The sequence below is a fragment of the Dendropsophus ebraccatus genome, chromosome 13, assembly GCF_027789765.1.
Source record: "Dendropsophus ebraccatus isolate aDenEbr1 chromosome 13, aDenEbr1.pat, whole genome shotgun sequence".
Taxonomy (NCBI): domain Eukaryota; kingdom Metazoa; phylum Chordata; class Amphibia; order Anura; family Hylidae; genus Dendropsophus; species Dendropsophus ebraccatus.
In genome coordinates, this window is record NC_091466.1 from 3,754,146 (window position 1) to 3,777,249 (window position 23,104).

Here is a 23,104-nt window from a genome sequence, read left to right on the forward strand (position 1 = left end):
CTCCCCCATCATACACCACACCTCCCCATCATACACCACACCTCCCCCATCATACACCACACCTCCCCCATCATACACCCCCCCCCATCATACACCACACCTCCCCCCATCATACACCACACCTCCCCCCATCATACACCACAGCTCCCCCATCATACACCACACCTCCCCCATCATACACCACACCTCCCCCATCATACACCACACCTCCCCCATCATACATCACACCTCCCCCATCATACATCACACCTCCCCCATCATACATCACACCTCCCCCATCATACACCTCCCCCATCATACACCTCCCCCATCATACACCACACCTCCCCCCATCATACACCACACCTCCCCCCATCATACACCACACCTCCCCCATCATACACCACACCTCCCCCCATCATACACCACACCTCCCCCCATCATACACCACACCTCCCCCCATCATACACCACACCTCCCCCATCATACACCTCCCCCCATCATACACCACCCCCCATCATACACCACACCTCCCCCCATCATACACCTCCCCCCATCATACACCACACCTCCCCCCATCATACACCTCCCCCCATCATACACCACAGCTCCCCCATCATACACCTCCCCCCATCACACACCTCCCCCCATCATACACCACATCTCCCCCATCATACACCTCCCCCCATCATACACCACACCTCCCTCCATCATACACCACACCTCCCCCATCATACACCACACCTTCCCCCATCATACACCACACCTCCTACCATCATACACCACACCTCCCCCATCATACACCACACCTCCCCCCATTCATACACCACACCTCCCCCCATCATACACCACACCTCCCCCCATTATTCACCACACCTCCCCCCATCATACACCACACCTCCTACCATCATACACCACACCTCCCCCCATCATACACACCTCCCCCCATCATACACCACACCTCCCCCATCATACACCACACCTCCCCCCATCATACACCACACCTCCCCCCATCATAAACCACACCTCCCCCCATCATACACCACACACACCCCCATCATACACCTCCCCATCATACACCACACCTCCCCCATCATACACCACACCTCCCCCCATCATACACCACACCTCCTACCATCATACACCACACCTCCCCTCATACACCACACCTCCCCCATCATACACCACACCTCCCCCCATTATACACCTCCCCATCATACACCACACCTCCCCCCATCATACACCTCCCCCATCATATACACCTCCCCATCATACACCACACCTCCCACCCATCATACACCACACCTCCCCATCATACACCACACCTCCCCCCATTATACACCTCCCCATCATACACCACACCTCCCCCCATCATACACCTCCCCCATCATATACACCTCCCCCATCATACACCACACCTCCCCCCATCATACACCCCCCCCCATCAAACACCACACTTCCCCCATCATACACCACACCTCCCCCCATCATACACCACACCTCCCACCCATCATACACCACACCTCCCCCCATCATACACCACACCTCCCCATCATACACCACACCTCCCCCATCATACACCACACCTCCCCCCATCATACACCACACCTCCCCCCATCATACACCACACCTCCCCCATCATACACCACACCTCCCCCCATCATACACCACACCTCTCCCATCATACACCACACCTCCCCATCATACACCACACCTCCCCCCATCATACAGATCCCCCCATCATACACCACACCTCCCCCCATCATACACCACACCTCCCCCATCATACACCTCCCCCCATCATACACCACACCTCCCCCCATCATACACCACACCTCCCGCCATCATACACCCTCCCCCAGTCTACACCACACCTCCCCCCATCATACACACACCTCCCCCCCATCATACACCACACCTCCCCCCCATCATACACCTCCCCACATCATACACCACACCTCCCCCCCATCATACACCACACCTCCCCCCCATCATACAACCTCCCACATCATACACCACACCTCCCCCCATCATACACCAACACCTCCCCCCATCATACACCACACCATCCCCCCATCATACACCACAGCCTCCCCCCATCATACACCACACCTCCCCATCATACACCACACCTCCCCCATCATACACTCCCCCCATCATATACCACCCGTCCCCCATCATATACCACACTCCCCCATCATACCCTCCCCCATCATACACCTCCCCCCATCATACACACCTCCCCCCATCATACACCACACCTCCCCCATCATACACCTCCCCCATCATACACCACACCTCCCCCCATCATACACCACACCTCCCCCCATCATACACCACACCTCCCCCATCATACACCACACCTCCCCCCATCATACACCACACCTCCCCCATCATACACCAACACTCCCACCCATCATACACACCTCCCCCCTATATACACCTCCCCCCATAATATACCTCCCCATCATACACCACACCTCCCCATCATACACCACACCTCCCCCCATCATACACCACACCTCCCCCCATCATACACACCACCTCCCCCCTCATACACCTCCCCCATCATATACACCTCCCCATCAATACACCACACCTCCCCCATCATACACCTCCCCCCATCAAACACCACACTTCCCCCATCATACACCACACCTCCCACCCATCATACACCACACCTCCCCCCATCATACACCACACCTCCCCCATCATACACCACACCTCCCCCCATCATACACCTCCCCCATCATATACACCTCCCCCATCATACACCACACCTCCCCCCATCATACACCTCCCCCCATCAAACACCACACTTCCCCCATCATACACCACACCTCCCACCCATCATACACCACACCTCCCCCCATCATACACCACACCTCCCCCATCATACACCACACCTCCCCCATCATACACCACACCTCTCCCATCATACACCACACCTCCCCCATCATACACCACACCTCCCCCCATCATACACCACACCTCCCCCCATCATACACCACACCTCCCCCATCATACACCTCCCCCATCATACACCACACCTCCCCCCATCATACACCACACCTCCCGCCATCATACACCTCCCCCCATCATACACACCTCCCCCCATCATACACCACACCTCCCCCCATCATACACCACACCTCCCCCCATCATACACCTCCCCACATCATACACCACACCTCCCCCCATCATACACCACACCTCCCCCCCATCATACACCACACCTCCCCCCCATCATACAACACACCTCCCCCCCATCATACACCTCCCCACATCATACACCACACCTCCCCCCATCATACACCACACCTCCCACCCATCATACACCACACCTCCCCCCATCATACACCTCCCCCATCAAACACCACACTTCCCCCATCATACACCACACCTCCCACCCATCATACACCACACCTCCCCCCATCATACACCACACCTCCTCCATCATACACCACACCTCCCCCATCATACACCACACCTCTCCCATCATACACCACACCTCCCCCATCATACACCACACCTCCCCCCATCATACAGATCCCCCCATCATACACCACACCTCCCCCATCATACACCACACCTCCCCCATCATACACCTCCCCCATCATACACCACACCTCCCCCCATCATACACCACACCTCCCGCCATCATACACCTCCCCCCATCATACACCACACCTCCCCCCATCATACACCACACCTCCCCCCATCATACACCACACCTCCCCCCCATCATACACCTCCCCACATCATACACCACACCTCCCCCATCATACACCACACCTCCCCCCATCATACACCACACCTCCCCCCCATCATACACCACACCTCCCCCCATCATACACCTCCCCACATCATACACCACACCTCCCCCATCATACACCACACCTCCCCCATCATACACCACACCTCCCCCATCATACACCACACCTCCCCCCATCATACACCTCCCCCCATCAAACACCACACTTCCCCCATCATACACCACACCTCCCACCCATCATACACCACACCTCCTCCATCATACACCACACCTCCCCCATCATACACCACACCTCTCCCATCATACACCACACCTCCCCCATCATACACCACACCTCCCCCATCATACAGATCCCCCCATCATACACCACACCTCCCCCATCATACACCACACCTCCCCCATCATACACCTCCCCCCATCATACACCACACCTTCCCCCATCATACACCACACCTCCCGCCATCATACACCTCCCCCCATCATACACCACACCTCCCCCCATCATACACCACACCTCCCCCCATCATACACCACACCTCCCCCCCATCATACACCTCCCCACATCATACACCACACCTCCCCCATCATACACCACACCCCCCCCCATCATACACCACACCTCCCCCCCATCATACACCACACCTCCCCCCCATCATACACCACACCTCCCCCCCATCATACACCTCCCCCATCATACACCACACCTCCCCCATCATACACCACACCTCCCCCCATCATACACCACACCTCCCCCATCATACACCACACCTCCCCACATCATACACCACACCTCCCCCCATCATACACCACACCTCCCCCCATCATACACCACACCTCCCCCATCATACACCACACCTCCCCCCATCATACACCACACCTCCCCCATCATACACCACACCTCCCCCATCATACACCTCCCCCATCATATACCACACCTCCCCCATCATATACCACACCTCCCCCATCATACACCTCCCCCATCATACACCTCCCCCCATCATACACACCTCCCCCCATCATACACCACACCTCCCCCATCATACACCACACCTCCCCCATCATACACCTCCCCCCATCATATACCACACCTCCCCCATCATATACCACACCTCCCCCATCATACACCTCCCCCCATCATACACCTCCCCCCATCATACACCTCCCCCCATCATACACACCTCCCCCCATCATACACCACACCTCCCCCCATCATACACCACACCTCCCCCATCATACACCTCCACCCATCATACACCACACCTCCCCCCATCATACACCTCCCCCATCATACACCACACCTCCCCCATCATATACCACACCTCCCCCATCATACACCTCCCCCCATCATACACCTCCCCCCATCATACACCTCCCCCCATCATACACCTCCCCACATCATACACCACACCTCCCCCCATCATACACCACACCTCCCCCCATCATACACCACACCTCCCCCCATCATACACCACACCTCCCCCATCATACACCACACCTCCCCCATCATACACCTCCCCCCATCATATACCACACCTCCCCCATCATATACCACACCTCCCCCATCATACACCTCCCCCATCATACACCTCCCCCATCATACACACCTCCCCCCATCATACACCACACCTCCCCCATCATACACACCTCCCCCATCATACACCACCTCCCCCATCATACACCACACCTCCCCCATCATACACACCTCCCCCATCATACACCTCCCCCATCATACACACTCCCCCCATCATACACACACTCCCCCCATCATACACCACACCTCCCCCCATCATACACCACACCTCCCCCCATCATACACCACACCTCCCCCCATCATACCACCTCCCCCCATCATAGCACACTCCCCCCATCATACACCCCTCCCCCCATCATACACCTCCCCACATCATACACCACACCTCCCCCCATCATACACCACACCTCCCCCCCATCATACACCACACCTCCCCCCCATCATACACCTCCCCACATCATACACCACACCTCCCCCCATCATACACCACACCTCCCCCCATCATACACCACACCTCCCCCCATCATACACCACACCTCCCCCCATCATACACCACACCTCCCCCATCATACACCACACCTCCCCCATCATACACCTCCCCCCATCATATACCACACCTCCCCCATCATATACCACACCTCCCCCATCATACACCTCCCCCCATCATACACCTCCCCCCATCATACACACCTCCCCCCATCATACACCACACCTCCCCCATCATACACCTCCCCCCATCATACACCACACCCCCCCCCCATCATACACCACACCTCCCCCCATCATACACCACACCTCCCCCCATCATACACCACACCTCCCCCATCATACACCACACCTCCTACCCATCATACACACCTCCCCCCATAATACACCTCCCCCCATAATATACCTCCCCCATCATACACCACACCTCCCCCATCATACACCACACCTCCCCCCATCATACACCACACCTCCCCCATCATACACCACACCTCCCCCCATCATACACCTCCCCCATCATATACACCTCCCCATCATACACCACACCTCCCCCCATCATACACCTCCCCCCATCAAACACCACACTTCCACCTCCCACCCATCATACACCACACCTCCCCCCATCATACACCACACCTCCCCCCATCATACACCACACCTCCCCCATCATAACCACACTCCCCCATCATATACACCTCCCCCATCATATAACCACCTCCCCCATCATACACCTCCCCCCATCAAACACCACACCTCCCCCATCATACACCACACCTCCCACCCATCATACACACACACCTCCCCCATCATACACCACACCTCCCCCATCATACACCACACCTCCCCCATCATACACCACACCTCTCCCATCATACACCACACCTCCCCCATCATACACCACACCTCCCCCATCATACAGATCCCCCCATCATACACCACCTCCCCCATCATACACCCTCCCCCATCATACACCACACCTCCCCCCATCATACACCACACCTCCCCCCATCATACACCACCCCCCCCCATCATACACCACACCTCCCCCCATCATACACCACACCTCCCCCCATCATACACCACACCTCCCCCCCATCATACACCTCCCCACATCATACACCACACCTCCCCCCATCATACACCACACCTCCCCCCCATCATACACCACACCTCCCCCCCATCATACACCTCCCCACATCATACACCACACCTCCCCCCATCATACACCACACCTCCCCCATCATACACCACACCTCCCCCCATCATACACCACGCCTCCCCCATCATACACCACACCTCCCCATCATACACCTCCCCCATCATATACCACACCTCCCCCATCATATACCACACCTCCCCATCATACACCTCCCCCCATCATACACCTCCCCCCATCATACACACCTCCCCCCATCATACACCACACCTCCCCCATCATACACCTCCACCCATCATACACCACACCTCCCCCCATCATACACCACACCTCCCCCCATCATACACCACACCTCCCCCCATCATACACCACACCTCCCCCATCATACACCACACCTCCCACCCATCATACACACCTCCCCCCATAATACACCTCCCCCCATAATATACCTCCCCCATCATACACCACACCTCCCCCATCATACACCACACCTCCCCCATCATACACCACACCTCCCCCCATCATACACCTCCCCCCATCATACACCACACCTCCCCCATCATACACCACACCTCCCCCATCATACACCACACCTCCCCCATCATACACACCTCCCCCATCATACACCACACCTCCCCCATAATATACCTCCCCCATCATACACCACACCTCCCCCATCATACACCACACCTCCCCCCATCATACACCACACCTCCCCCCATCATACACCACACCTCCCCCCATCATACACCACACCTCCCCCATCATACACCACACCTCTCCCCATCATACACCACACCTCCCCCCATTATACACCTCCCCCATCATACACCACACCTCCCCCCATCATACACCACACCTCCCCCATCATACACCTCCCCCCATCATACACCACACCTCCCCATCATACACCACACCTCCCCCCATCATACACCACACCTCCCCCATCATACACCTCCCCCATCATACACCTCCCCTATCATACACCTCCCCCCATCATACACCACACCTCCCCCCATCATACACCACACGTCCCCCCATCATACCCCACACCTCCCCCATCATACACCACACCTCCCCCATCATACACCACACCTCCCCCCATCATACACCTCCCCCATCATCCACCACACCTCCCCCATCATACACCACACCTCCCCCCATCATACACCACACCTCCCCCATGATACACCACACCTCCCCCAATCATACACCTCCCCCATCATACACCACACCTCCCCCATCATACACCACACCTCCCCCATCATACACCACACCTCCCCCCATCATACACCACACCTCCCCCATCATACACCTCCCCCATCATACACCACACCCCCCCATCATACACCACACCTTCCCCCACCATACACCACACCTCCCCCCATCATACACCACACCTCCCCCCATCATACACCACACCTCCCCCCATCATACACCACACCTCCCCCCATCATACACCACACCTCCCCCCATCATACACCACACCTCCCCCCATCATACACCTCCCCTCATCATACACCACACCTCCCCCATCATACACCACACCTCCCCCATCATACACCACACCTCCCCCCATCATACACCACACCTCCCCCATCATACACCACACCTCCCTTCATCATACACCACACCTCCCCCATCATACACCACACCTCCCCCCATCATACACCTCCCCTCATCATACACCACACCTCCCCATCATACACCACACCTCCCCCATCATGCACCACACCTCCCCCATCATACACCACACCTCCCCCATGATACACCACACCTCCCCCAATTATACACCTCCCCCATCATACACCACACCTCCCCCATCATACACCACACCTCCCCCCATCATACACCACACCTCCCCCCATCATACACCACACCTCCCCCCATCATACACCACACCTCCCCCCATCATACACCTCCCCTCATCATACACCACACCTCCCCCATCATACACCACACCTCCCCCATCATACACCACACCTCCCTTCATCATACACCTCCCCCCATCATACACCACACCTCCCCCCATCATACACCTCCCCCATCATGCACCACACCTCCCCCATCATGCACCACACCTCCCCATCATACACCACACCTCCCCCCATCATACACCACACCTCCCCCCATCATACACCTCCCCCATCATACACCTCCCCCATCATACACCTCCCCCATCATACACCTCCCCCATCATACACCACACCTCCCCATCATACACCACACCTCCCCCCATCATACAGATCCCCCCATCATACACCACACCTCCCCCATCATACACCTCCCCCATCATACACCACACCTCCCCCATCATACACCTCCCCCATCATGCACCACACCTCCCCCATCATGCACCACACCTCCCCATCATACACCACACCTCCCCCATCATACACCACACCTCCCCCCATCATACACCTCCCCCATCATACACCTCCCCCATCATACACCTCCCCCCATCATACACCTCCCCCATCATACACCACACCTCCCATCATACACCACACCTCCCCCATCATACACCACACCTCCCCCCATCATACAGATCCCCCCATCATACACCACACCTCCCCCCATCATACACCACACCTCCCCCCATCATACACCACACCTCCCCCCATCATACACCACACCTCCCCCATCATACACCACACCTCCCCCATCATACACCACACCTCCCCCCATCATACACCATACCTCCCCCCATCATACACCACACCTCCCCCATCATACACCACACCTCCTCCATCATACACCACACCTCCCACCATCATACACCACACCTCCCCCCATCATACGCCACACCTCCCCCCATCATACAGATCCCCCATCATACACCTCCCCCCATCATACACACCTCCCCATCATACACCTCCCCCCATCATACACCACACCTCCCCCCCATCATACACCACACCTCCCCCCATCATACACCACACCTCCCCCATCATACACCTCCCCCCCCATCATACACCTCCCCCCATCATACACCTCCCCCATCATACACCACACCTCCCCCCATCATACACCTCACCCCATCATACACCTCCCCCCATCATACACCTCCCCCCATCATACACCACACCTCCCCCCATCATACACCTCACCCCATCATACACCTCCCCCATCATACACCACACCTCCCCCCATCATACACCACACCTCCCCCATCATACACCACACACACCCCCATCATACACCACACCTCCCACCATCATACACCACACCTCCCCCATCATACACCACACCTCCCCCCATCATACACCACACCTCCCCCCATCATACACCACACCTCCCCCATTATACACCACACCTCCCCCATCATACACCACACCTCCCCCCATCATACACCTCCCCCATCATACACCACACCTCCCCCATCATACACCTCCCCCATCATACACCTCCCCCATCATACACCACACCTCCCCCCATTATACACCTCCCCCCATCATACGCCACACCTCCCCCATCATACACCACACCTCCCCCATCATACACCTCCCCCATCATACACCTCCCCCATCATACACCACACCTCCCCCATCATACACCACACCTCCCCCATCATACACCACACCTCCCACCCATCATACACCACACCTCCCCCCATCATACACCACACCTCCTACCATCATACACCACACCTCCCCCCATCATACACCACACCTCCCCCCATCATACACCACACCTCCCCCATCATACACCACAACTCCCCCATCATACACCACACCTCCCCCATCATACAGATCCCCCCATCATACACCACACCTCCCCCCATCATACACCTCCCCCCATCATACACCTCCCCCCATCATACACCTCACCTCCCCCCATCATACACCTCCCCCATCATACACCACACCTCCCCCATCATACACCACACCTCCCCCATCATACACCTCACCTCCCCCCATCATACACCACACCTCCCCCCATCATACACCACACCTCCCCCCATCATACACCACACCCCCCCCCCATCATACACCTCCCCCATCATACACCACACCTCCCCACATCATACACCTCCCCCCATCATACACCACACCTCCCCCCATCATACACTTCCCCTATCATACACCACACCTCCCCCCATCATACACCTCCCCCATCATACACCACACCTCCCCCATCATACACCACACCTCCCCCCATCATACACCTCCCCCCATCATACACCTCCCCCCATCATACACCATCCCCCCATCATACACCACACCTCCCCCATCATACACCACACCTCCCCCCATCATACGCCACACCTCCCCCATCATACGCCACACCTCCCCCATTATACAGATCCCCCCATCATACACCACACCTCCCCCATCATACACCACACCTCCCCCCATCATACAGATCCCCCCATCATACACCTCCCCCCATCATACACCACACCTCCCCCATCATACACCACACCTCCCCCCATCATACACCACACCTCCCCCCATCATACACCTCCCCCCATAATACCCCACACCTCCCCCCATCATACCCCACACCTCCCCCCATCATACACCTCCCCCCATCATACCCCACACCTCCCCCCATCATACCCCACACCTTCCCCCATCATACACCACACCTTCCCCCATCATACACCTCACCTCCCCCCATCATACACCTCACCTCCCCCCATCATACACCACACCTCCCCCCATCATACACCACACCTCCCCCATCATACACCACACCTCCCCCCATCATACACCTCACCTCCCCCATCATACACCACACCTCCCCCCATCATACACCACACCTTCCCCCATCATACACCTCACCTCCCCCAATCATACACCACACACCCCCATCATACACCTCCCCATCATACACCACACCTCCCCCATCATACACCACACCTCCCCCCATCATACACCACACCTCCCCCCCCATCATACACCACACCTCCCCCCCCATCATACACCACACCTCCCCCCCATCATACACCACACCTCCCCTCCCCATCATACACCACACCTCCCCCCATCATACACCACACCTCCCCCCATCATACACCACACCCCCCCCATCATACACCACACACACCCCCATCATACACCACACCTCCCCCATCATACACCACACCTCCCCCATCATACACCACACCCCATCATACACCTCCCCCCATCATACACCTCCCCCCATCATACACCTCCCCCCATCATACACCTCCCCCCATCATACACCTCCCCCCATCATACACCTCCCCCCCATCATACACCTCCCCCCATCATACACCACACCTCCCCCATCATACACCACACCTCCCCCATCATACACCACACACACCCCCATCATACACCTCCCCTCCCCCCATCATACACCACACCTCCCCCATCATACACCACACCTCCCCCCACCATACACCACACCTTCCCCCACCATACACCACACCTTCCCCCACCATACACCACACCTCCCCCCATCATACACCACACCTCCCCCATCATACACCACACCTCCCCCCATCATACACCACACCTCCCCCCATCATACACCTCCCCCCATCATACACCTCCCCCCATCATACACCTCCCCCATCATACACCACACCTCCCCCCATCATACACCACACCTCCCCCCATCATACACCTCCCACCCATCATACACCACACCCCCCTCCATCATACACCTCCCCCATCATCCACCACACCTCCCCCATCATCCACCACACCTCCCCCCATCATACACCACACCTCCCCCCATCATACACCTCCCCCCATCATACACCTCCCCCCATCATACACCACACCTCCCCCATTATACACCACACCTCCCCCCCATCATACACCACACCTCCCCCCCATCATACACCTCCCCACATCATACACCACACCTCCCCCCATCATACACCACACCTCCCCCCATCATACACCTCCCCATCATACACCTCCCCTCCCCCCCATCATACACCACACCTCCCCCCATCATACACCACACCTCCCCCCATCATACACCTCCCCCCATCATACACCACACCTCCCCCCATCATACACCTCCCCCCATCATACACCTCCCCCATCATACACCACACCTCCCCCATCATACACCACACCTCCCCCCATCATACAGATCCCCCCATCATACACCACACACACCCCCATCATACACCACACCTCCCCATCATACACCACACCTCCCCCATCATACACCACACCTCCCCCCATCATACACCTCCCCCCATCATACACCTCCCCCATCATACACCACACCTCCCCCATCATACACCACACCTCCCCCCATCATACACCTCCCCCATCATACACCATACCTCCCCCATCATACACCACACCTCCCCCCATCATACGCCACACCTCCCCCCATCATACAGATCCCCCCATCATACACCTCCCCATCATACACCACACCTCCCCCCCATCATACGCCACACCTCCCCCCATCATACACCTCCCCCCCATCATACACCTCCCCCCCATCATACACCTCACCTCCCCCCATCATACAGATCCCCCCATCATACACCACACCTCCCCCCATCATACACCACACCTCCCCATCATACACCTCCCCCCATCATACCCCACACCTCCCCCCATCATACACCGCACCTCCCCCCATCATACACCACACCTCCCCCCATCATACGCCACACCTCCCCCATCATACACCACACCTCCCCCCATCATACACCTCACCTCCCCCCCCCATCATACACCACACCTCCCCTCCCCATCATACACCACACCTCCCCCCATCATACACCACACCTCCCCTCATCATACACCACACCCCCCCCCATCATACACCTCCCCTCCCCCCATCATACACCACACCTCCCCCATCATACACCACACCTCCCCCCACCATACACCTCCCCCCATCATACACCTCCCCTCCCCCCATCATACACCTCCCCCCATCATACACCTCCCCTCCCCCCATCATACACCTCCCCCCATCATACACCACACCTCCCCCATCATACACCTCCCCCATCATACACCTCCCCCAATTATACACCTCCCCCCATCATACACCTCCCCCCATCATACACCTCCCCCCATCATACACCTCCCCCATCACACACCACACCTCCCCCATCATACACCACACCTCCCCCATCATACACCACACCTCCCCCCATCATACACCACACCTCCCCCCATCATACACCACACCTCCCCCCATCATACACCTCCCACCCATCATACACCACACCTCCCCCCATTATACACCTCCCCCCATTATACACCTCCCCCCATCATACACCACACCTCCCCCATCATACACCACACCTCCCCCATCATACACCACACCCCCCATCATACACCACACCTCCCCCATCATACACCTCCCCCCATCATACACCACACCTCCCCCATCATACACCACACCTCCCCCCATCATACACCTCCCCCCATCATACACCTCCCCCCATCATACACCACACCTCCCCCATCATACACCACACCTCCCCCCATCATACACCACACCTCCCCCATCATACACCACACCTCCCCCATTATAATGCTGCTGGATTGTGTATAATGATATAATATACAGGACCGGTAATACCGACAACCTGTTCCCGTTATCCCGGAACTCCCGCCAACTCTCACCATTGTGTCTCCTCCGGGGTCTCACAGCCTCATCCTCCGCCCGCGGGTGTCTCGGGGTCCCGGCTCTCTGTCTCCTCCGCCCGCGGGTGTCTCGGGGTCCCGGCTCTCTGTCTCCTCCGCCCGCGGGTGTCTCGGGGTCCCGGCTCTCTGTCTCCTCCGCCCGCGGGTGTCTCGGGGTCCCGGCTCTCTGTCTCCTCCGCCCGCGGGTGTCTCGGGGTCCCGGCTCTCTGTCTCCTCCGCCCGCGGGTGTCTCGGGGTCCCGGCTCTCTGTCTCCTCCGCCCGCGGGTGTCTCGGGGTCCCGGCTCTCTGTCTCCTCCGCCCGCGGGTGTCTCGGGGTCCCGGCTCTCTGTCTCCTCCGCCCGCGGGTGTCTCGGGGTCCCGGCTCTCTGTCTCCTCCGCCCGCGGGTGTCTCGGGGTCCCGGCTCTCTGTCTCCTCCGCCCGCGGGTGTCTCGGGGTCCCGGCTCTCTGTCTCCTCCGCCCGCGGGTGTCTCGGGGTCCCGGCTCTCTGTCTCCTCCGCCCGCGGGTGTCCCGGCTCTCTTTCTCTTACTTTCCCGGTTACCTGGGCGGCTCCTGGCTCCAGGTGAGCTCTGCACCGGGCGGGGGGCAGCGACAGCATCACCTGGTGGACAATAACGGAACTGCAGGGTCAGGGGAGAGCACAGGAAGAAACTACATCCTATATATATATATATATATATATATATATATATATATATATATATATAGGGGCCACACCGGGTACATTCCCTGATACTGCCCCCCAATATATATATATAGGGGCCACACCGGGTACATTACCTGATACTGCCCCCCAATATATATATATATATATAGGGGCTACACCGGGTACATTCCCTGATACTGCCCCCCAATATATATATATATAGGGGCCACACCGGGTACATTCCCTGATACTGCCCCCCCCCCCCCAATATATATATATAGGGGCCCACACCGGGTACTTACCTGATACTGCCCCCCCCCAATATATATATATATATATATATATATATATATAGAGGCCACACCGGGTACATTACCTGATACTGCCCCCCCCAATATATATATATATAGGGGCCACACCGGGTACATTACCTGATACTGCCCCCCCCAATATATATATATATATAGGGGCCACACCGGGTACATTACCTGATACTGCCCCCCCCCAATATATATATATATATATATATATATATATATATAGGGGCCACACCGGGTACATTCCCTGATACTGCCCCCCCCAATATATATATATATATATATATATATATATATAGGGGCCACACCGGGTACATTACCTGATACTGCCCCCCCCAATATATATATATATATATATAGGGGCCACACCGGGTACATTCCCTGATACTGCCCCCCCAATATATATATATAGGGGCCACACCGGGTACATTACCTGATACTGCCCCCCAATATATATATATATAGGGGCCACACCGGGTACATTACCTGATACTGCCCCCCAATATATATATATAGGGGCCACACCGGGTACATTACCTGATACTGCCCCCCCCAATATATATATATATATATATATAGGGGCCACACCGGGTACATTCCCTGATACTGCCCCCCAATATATATATATATATATAGGGGCCACTCCGGGTACATTACCTGATACTGCCCCCCCAATATATATATATAGGGGCCACACCGGGTACATTACCTGATACTGCCCCCCAATATATATATATATATATATTTATATATATATAGGGGCCACACCGGGTACATTCCCTGATACTGCCCCCCAATATATATATATAGGGGCCACACCGGGTACATTACCTGATACTGCCCCCCCAATATATATATATATAGGGGCCACACCGGGTACATTCCCTGATACTGCCCCCCAATATATATATAGGGGCCACACCGGGTACATTACCTGATACTGCCCCCCAATATATATATATAGGGGCCACACCGGGTACATTACCTGATACTGCCCCCCCCAATATATATATATATATATATATATATATAGGGGCCACACCGGGTACATTCCCTGATACTGCCCCCCAATATATATATATATATATAGGGGCCACTCCGGGTACATTACCTGATACTGCCCCCCCAATATATATATATAGGGGCCACACCGGGTACATTACCTGATACTGCCCCCCAATATATATATATATATATATATTTATATATATATAGGGGCCACACCGGGTACATTCCCTGATACTGCCCCCCAATATATATATTATAGGGGCCACACCGGGTACATTACCTGATACTGCCCCCCCAATATATATATATATAGGGGCCACACCGGGTACATTCCCTGATACTGCCCCCCAATATATATATAGGGGCCACACCGGGTACATTCCCTGATACTGCCCCCCAATATATATATAGGGGCCACACCGGGTACATTCCCTGATACTGCCCCCCAATATATATATAGGGGCCACACCGTGTACATTCCCTGATACTGCCCCCCAATATATATATATATATATATATATATATATATATATATATATATCTTTAAGTAAATTCAGCAGCACTCAGGAGAATAAGGGTGCCAGGCAAGGAACTCCAACCTCGAGCCCACTTGTAGATATGTAAAGTAGATTGTCGGCACTCCGGATAACGTGAAAAAACAGTGTAAATTTATTCAAAGTTGTCACAGCATTACAGAAAGGCAACGTTTCTGTGGCCTCTCGCCACCATTTTCAAGCCAAATAAAGTGAACATACCACACTCTTAAATACAGGTGCTTAATCAAAAGGCAAACAGTTCATTGGACAAGTGATACAAAATCTTATTGGTCAATCCCATGTGCTAATTACAAAGTATTCCACACGTGTGGTTGGGTATACTGCAAGTATAAACAAATAATAGTGAAAAGTGTTTTACAAGGTGAAATATACACAACAGTGATTAAAGTCCATACTAAGTCTCTCCAACGTCCTGTAGGACGCAATAGTATGCTTGAAAAATAAATAAACAAAGTAATTGCAAGGTTTCCGGGACACTTAGGAACGTAGCTGGCTGCTAGAGCTGGGGGAGCGTCATGTTACTAAGGAGACTGGTGACATCACTCTGGATCTCCTCCTCCATTCAAATGAGCTGGGAGCGTGAGTAATAACCATCAGGGTGACAGCTGATAGCAGCCAGCTACGTTCCTAAGTGTCCCGGAAACCTTGCAATTACTTTGTTTATTTATTTTTCAAGCATACTATTGCGTCCTACAGGACGTTGGAGAGACTTAGTATGGACTTTAATCACTGTTGTGTATATTTCACCTTGTAAAACACTTTTCACTATTTATTTGTTTATACTTGCAGTATACCTAACCACATGTGTGGAATACTTTGTAATTAGCACATGGGATTGACCAATAAGATTTTGTATCACTTGTCCAATGAACTGTTTGCCTTTTGATTAAGCACCTGTATTTAAGAGTGTGGTATGTTCACTTTATTTGGCTTGAAAATGGTGGCGAGAGGCCACAGAAACGTTGCCTTTCTGTAATGCTGTGACAACTTTGAATAAATTTACACTGTTTTTTCACGTTATCCGGAGTGCCGACAATCTACTTTACATATATATATATATATATATATATATATATATATAGGGGCCACACCGGGTACATTCCCAGATACTGCCCCCCCAATATATATATATATAGAGGCCACACCGGGTACATTCCCAGATACTGCCCCCCCCAATATATATATATAGGGGCCACACCGGGTACATTACCTGATACTGCCCCCCAATATATATATATATATATATATATATATATATATATATATATATAGGGGCCACACCGGGTACATTCCCTAATACTGCCCCCCCAATATATATATATATATATATATATAGGGGCCACACCGGGTACATTCCCAGATACTGCCCCCCCAATATATATATATAGGGGCCACACCGGGTACATTACCTGATACTGCCCCCCCAATATATAATATATATATATATATATATATATATATATATATATGGGGGCCACACCGGGTACATTCCCTGATACTGACCCCCAATATATATATAGGGGCCACACCGGGTACATTCCCTGATACTGCCCCCCCCCCAATATATATATATAGGGGCCACACCGGGTACATTACCTGATACTGCCCCCCCAATATATATATATAGGGGCCACACCGGGTACATTCCCTGATACTGACCCCCCCCAATATATATATATATATATATATATATATATAGGGGCCACACCGGGTACATTCCCTGATACTGCCCCCCAATATATATATATATAGGGGCCACACCGGGTACATTCCCTGATACTGCCCCCCAATATATATATATAGGGGCCACACCGGGTACATTACCTGATACTGCCCCCCAATATATATATAGGGGCCACACCGGGTACATTACCTGATACTGACCCCCCCCATATATATATATAGGGGCGACACCATATAGGGGCCACACCGGGTACATTACCTGATACTGCCCCCCAATATATATATATATAGGGGCCACACCGGGTACATTACCTGATACTGCCCCCCCAATATATATATATATAGGGGCCACACCGGGTACATTACCTGATACTGCCCCCCCAATATATATATATATAGGGGCCACACCGGGTACATTACCTGATACTGCCCCCCAATATATATATAGGGGCCACACCGGGTACATTCCCTGATACTGCCCCCCAATATATATATAGGGGCCACACCGGGTACATTACCTGATACTGACCCCCCAATATATATATATAGGGGCCACACCGGGTACATTCCCAGATACTGCCCCCCCAATATATATATATAGGGGCCACACCGGGTACATTACCTGATACTGCCCCCCCATATATATATATATATATATATATATATATATATATAGGGGCCACACCGGGTACATTCCCTGATACTGACCCCCAATATATATATAGGGGCCACACCGGGTACATTCCCTGATACTGCCCCCCCCCAATATATATATATAGGGGCCACACCGGGTACATTACCTGATACTGCCCCCCCAATATATATATATAGGGGCCACACCGGGTACATTACCTGATACTGCCCCCCAATATATATATATATATATATATATATATATATATATATATAGGGGCCACACCGGGTACATTCCCTGATACTGCCCCCCAATATATATATATATAGGGGCCACACCGGGTACATTCCCTGATACTGCCCCCCAATATATATATATAGGGGCCACACCGGGTACATTACCTGATACTGCCCCCCAATATATATATAGGGGCCACACCGGGTACATTACCTGATACTGACCCCCCCCATATATATATATAGGGGCCACACCGGGTACATTACCTGATACTGCCCCCCCAATATATATATATATAGGGGCCACACCGGGTACATTACCTGATACTGCCCCCCCATATATATATATATAGGGGCCACACCGGGTACATTACCTGATACTGCCCCCCCCCATATATATATAGGGGCCACACCGGGTACATTCCCTGATACTGCCCCCCAATATATATATATATAGGCGCCACACCGGGTACATTACCTGATACTGCCCCCCCCCCATATATATATAGGGGCCACACCGGGTACATTACCTGATACTGCCCCCCCCAATATATATATATATAGGGGCCACACCGGGTACATTCCCTGATACTGCCCCCCAATATATATATATAGGGGCCACACCGGGTACATTACCTGATACTGCCCCCCCAATATATATATATATAGGGGCCACACCGGGTACATTACCTGATACTGCCCCCCCCCATATATATATAGGGGCCACACCGGGTACATTCCCTGATACTGCCCCCCAATATATATATATATAGGCGCCACACCGGGTACATTCCCTGATACTGACCCCCCAATATATATATATATAGGCGCCACACCGGGTACATTACCTGATACTGACCCCCCCAATATATATATATATAGGGGCCATACCGGGTACATTACCTGATACTGCCCCCCCCCATATATATATATAGGGGCCACACCGGGTACATTCCCTGATACTGCCCCCCAATATATATATATATAGGCGCCACACCGGGTACATTCCCTGATACTGACCCCCCAATATATATATATATATATAGGGGCCACACCGGGTACATTGCCTGATACTGCCCCCCAATATATATATATAGGGGCCACACCGGGTACATTACCTGATACTGCCCCCCAATATATATATATAGGGGCCACACCGGGTACATTACTTGATACTACCCCCCAATATATATATATAGGGGCCACACCGGGTACATTAGCTGATACTGCCCCCCCATATATATATATATATAGGGGCCACACCGGGTACATTCCCTGATACTGCCCCCCCATATATATATATATATAGGGGCCACACCGGGTACATTACCTGATACTGACCCCCATATATATATATATATATAGGGGCCACACCGGGTACATTACCTGATACTGCCCCCCCATATATATATATATATATAGGGGCCACACCGGGTACATTACCTGATACTGCCCCCCAATATATATATAGGGGCCACACCGGGTACATTACCTGATACTGCCCCCCAATATATATATATATATAGGGGCCACACCGGGTACATTACCTGATACTGCCCCCCCATATATATATATATATAGGGGCCACACCGGGTACATTACCTGATACTGCCCCCCAATATATATATATATATAGGGGCCACACCGGGTACATTACCTGATACTGACCCCCCCAATATATATATAGGGGCCACACCGGGTACATTACCTGATACTGACCCCCCCAATATATATATAGGGGCCACACCGGGTACATTACCTGATACTGACCCCCAATATATATATATAGGGGCCACACCGGGTACATTACCTGATACTGCCCCCCCATATATATATATATATATATAGGGGCCACACCGGGTACATTACCCGATACTGCCCCCCCAATATATATATATATAGGGGCCACACCGGGTACATTACCTGATACTGCCCCCCTATATATATATATATATATATATATAGGGGCCACACCGGGTACATTACCTGATACTGACCCCCAATATATATATATAGGGGCCACACCGGGTACATTACCTGATACTGCCCCCCAATATATATATATATATATATATATAGGGGCCACACCGGGTACATTACCTGATACTGCCCCCCAATATATATATATATATATATATATAGGGGCCACACCGGGTACATTCCCTGATACTGACCCCCCAATATATATATATATATATAGGGGCCACACCGGGTACATTGCCTGATACTGCCCCCCCCCAATATATATATAGGGGCCACACCGGGTACATTCCCTGATACTGCCCCCCAATATATATATATATATATATATATATATATATATGGGCCACACCGGGTACATTTCCTGATACTGACCCCCCAATATATATATAGGGGCCACACCGGGTACATTCCCTGATACTGACCCCCAATATATATATATAGGGGCCACACCGGGTACATTACCTGATAATGCCCCCCCCTTAAATATATATATAGGGGCCACACCGGGTACATTACCTGATACTGCCCCCAATATATATATATAGGGGCCACACCGGGTACATTACCTGATACTGCCCCCCCCATATATATATATATATATATATATATGGGCCACACCGGGTACATTACCTGATACTGCCCCCCCCCAATATATATATAGGGGCCACACCGGGTACATTACCTGATACTGCCCCCCCAAATATATATATATAGGGGCCACACCGGGTACATTACCTGATACTGCCCCCCCCCCAATATATATATAGGGGCCACACCGGGTACATTACCTGATACTGCCCCCTAATATATATATATAGGGGCCACACCGGGTACATTACCTGATACTGCCCCCTAATATATATATATAGGGGCCACACCGGGTACATTACCTGATACTGCCCCCCCCCAATATATATATATAGGGGCCACACCGGGTACATTACCTGATACTGACCCCCCAATATATATATAGGGGCCACACCGGGTACATTACCTGATACTGCCCCCCCAATATATATAGGGGCCAAACCGGGTACATTCCCTGATACTGCCCCCCAATATATATATATATAGGGGCCTTACCGGGTACATTCCCTGATACTGACCCCCCAATATATATATATATATATAGGGGCCACACCGGGTACATTGCCTGATACTGCCCCCCCCCCAATATATATATAGGGGCCACACCGGGTACATTCCCTGATACTGCCCCCCAATATATATATATATATATATATATATATATATATATATATATATATATAGGGGCCACACCGGGTACATTCCCTGATACTGACCCCCCAATATATATATAGGGGCCACACCGGGTACATTCCCTGATACTGACCCCCAATATATATATAGGGGCCACACCGGGTACATTACCTGATAATGCCCCCCCCTTAAATATATATATAGGGGCCACACCGGGTACATTCCCTGATACTGCCCCCCCAATATATATATATAGGGGCCACACCGGGTACATTCCCTGATACT

The 23,104-nt window shown here is 53.1% G+C and overlaps 1 protein-coding gene across 1 annotated transcript in view; it reads right to left on the reverse strand.

Annotated features, from left to right (window-relative positions):
- LOC138771529 (unconventional myosin-Ie-like) overlaps positions 1 to 15,105 on the reverse strand; it is a 46,163-nt gene extending 31,058 nt beyond the window's left edge. Inside the window, exon 1 of the mRNA XM_069951325.1 lies at positions 14,514 to 15,105. Within this exon, the coding sequence (XP_069807426.1) occupies positions 14,514 to 14,516 (3 nt within the window). The 5' untranslated portion in view covers positions 14,517 to 15,105. The remainder of the gene's footprint in view (positions 1 to 14,513) is intronic.
- Positions 15,106 to 23,104: the final 7,999 nt, after the last annotated feature.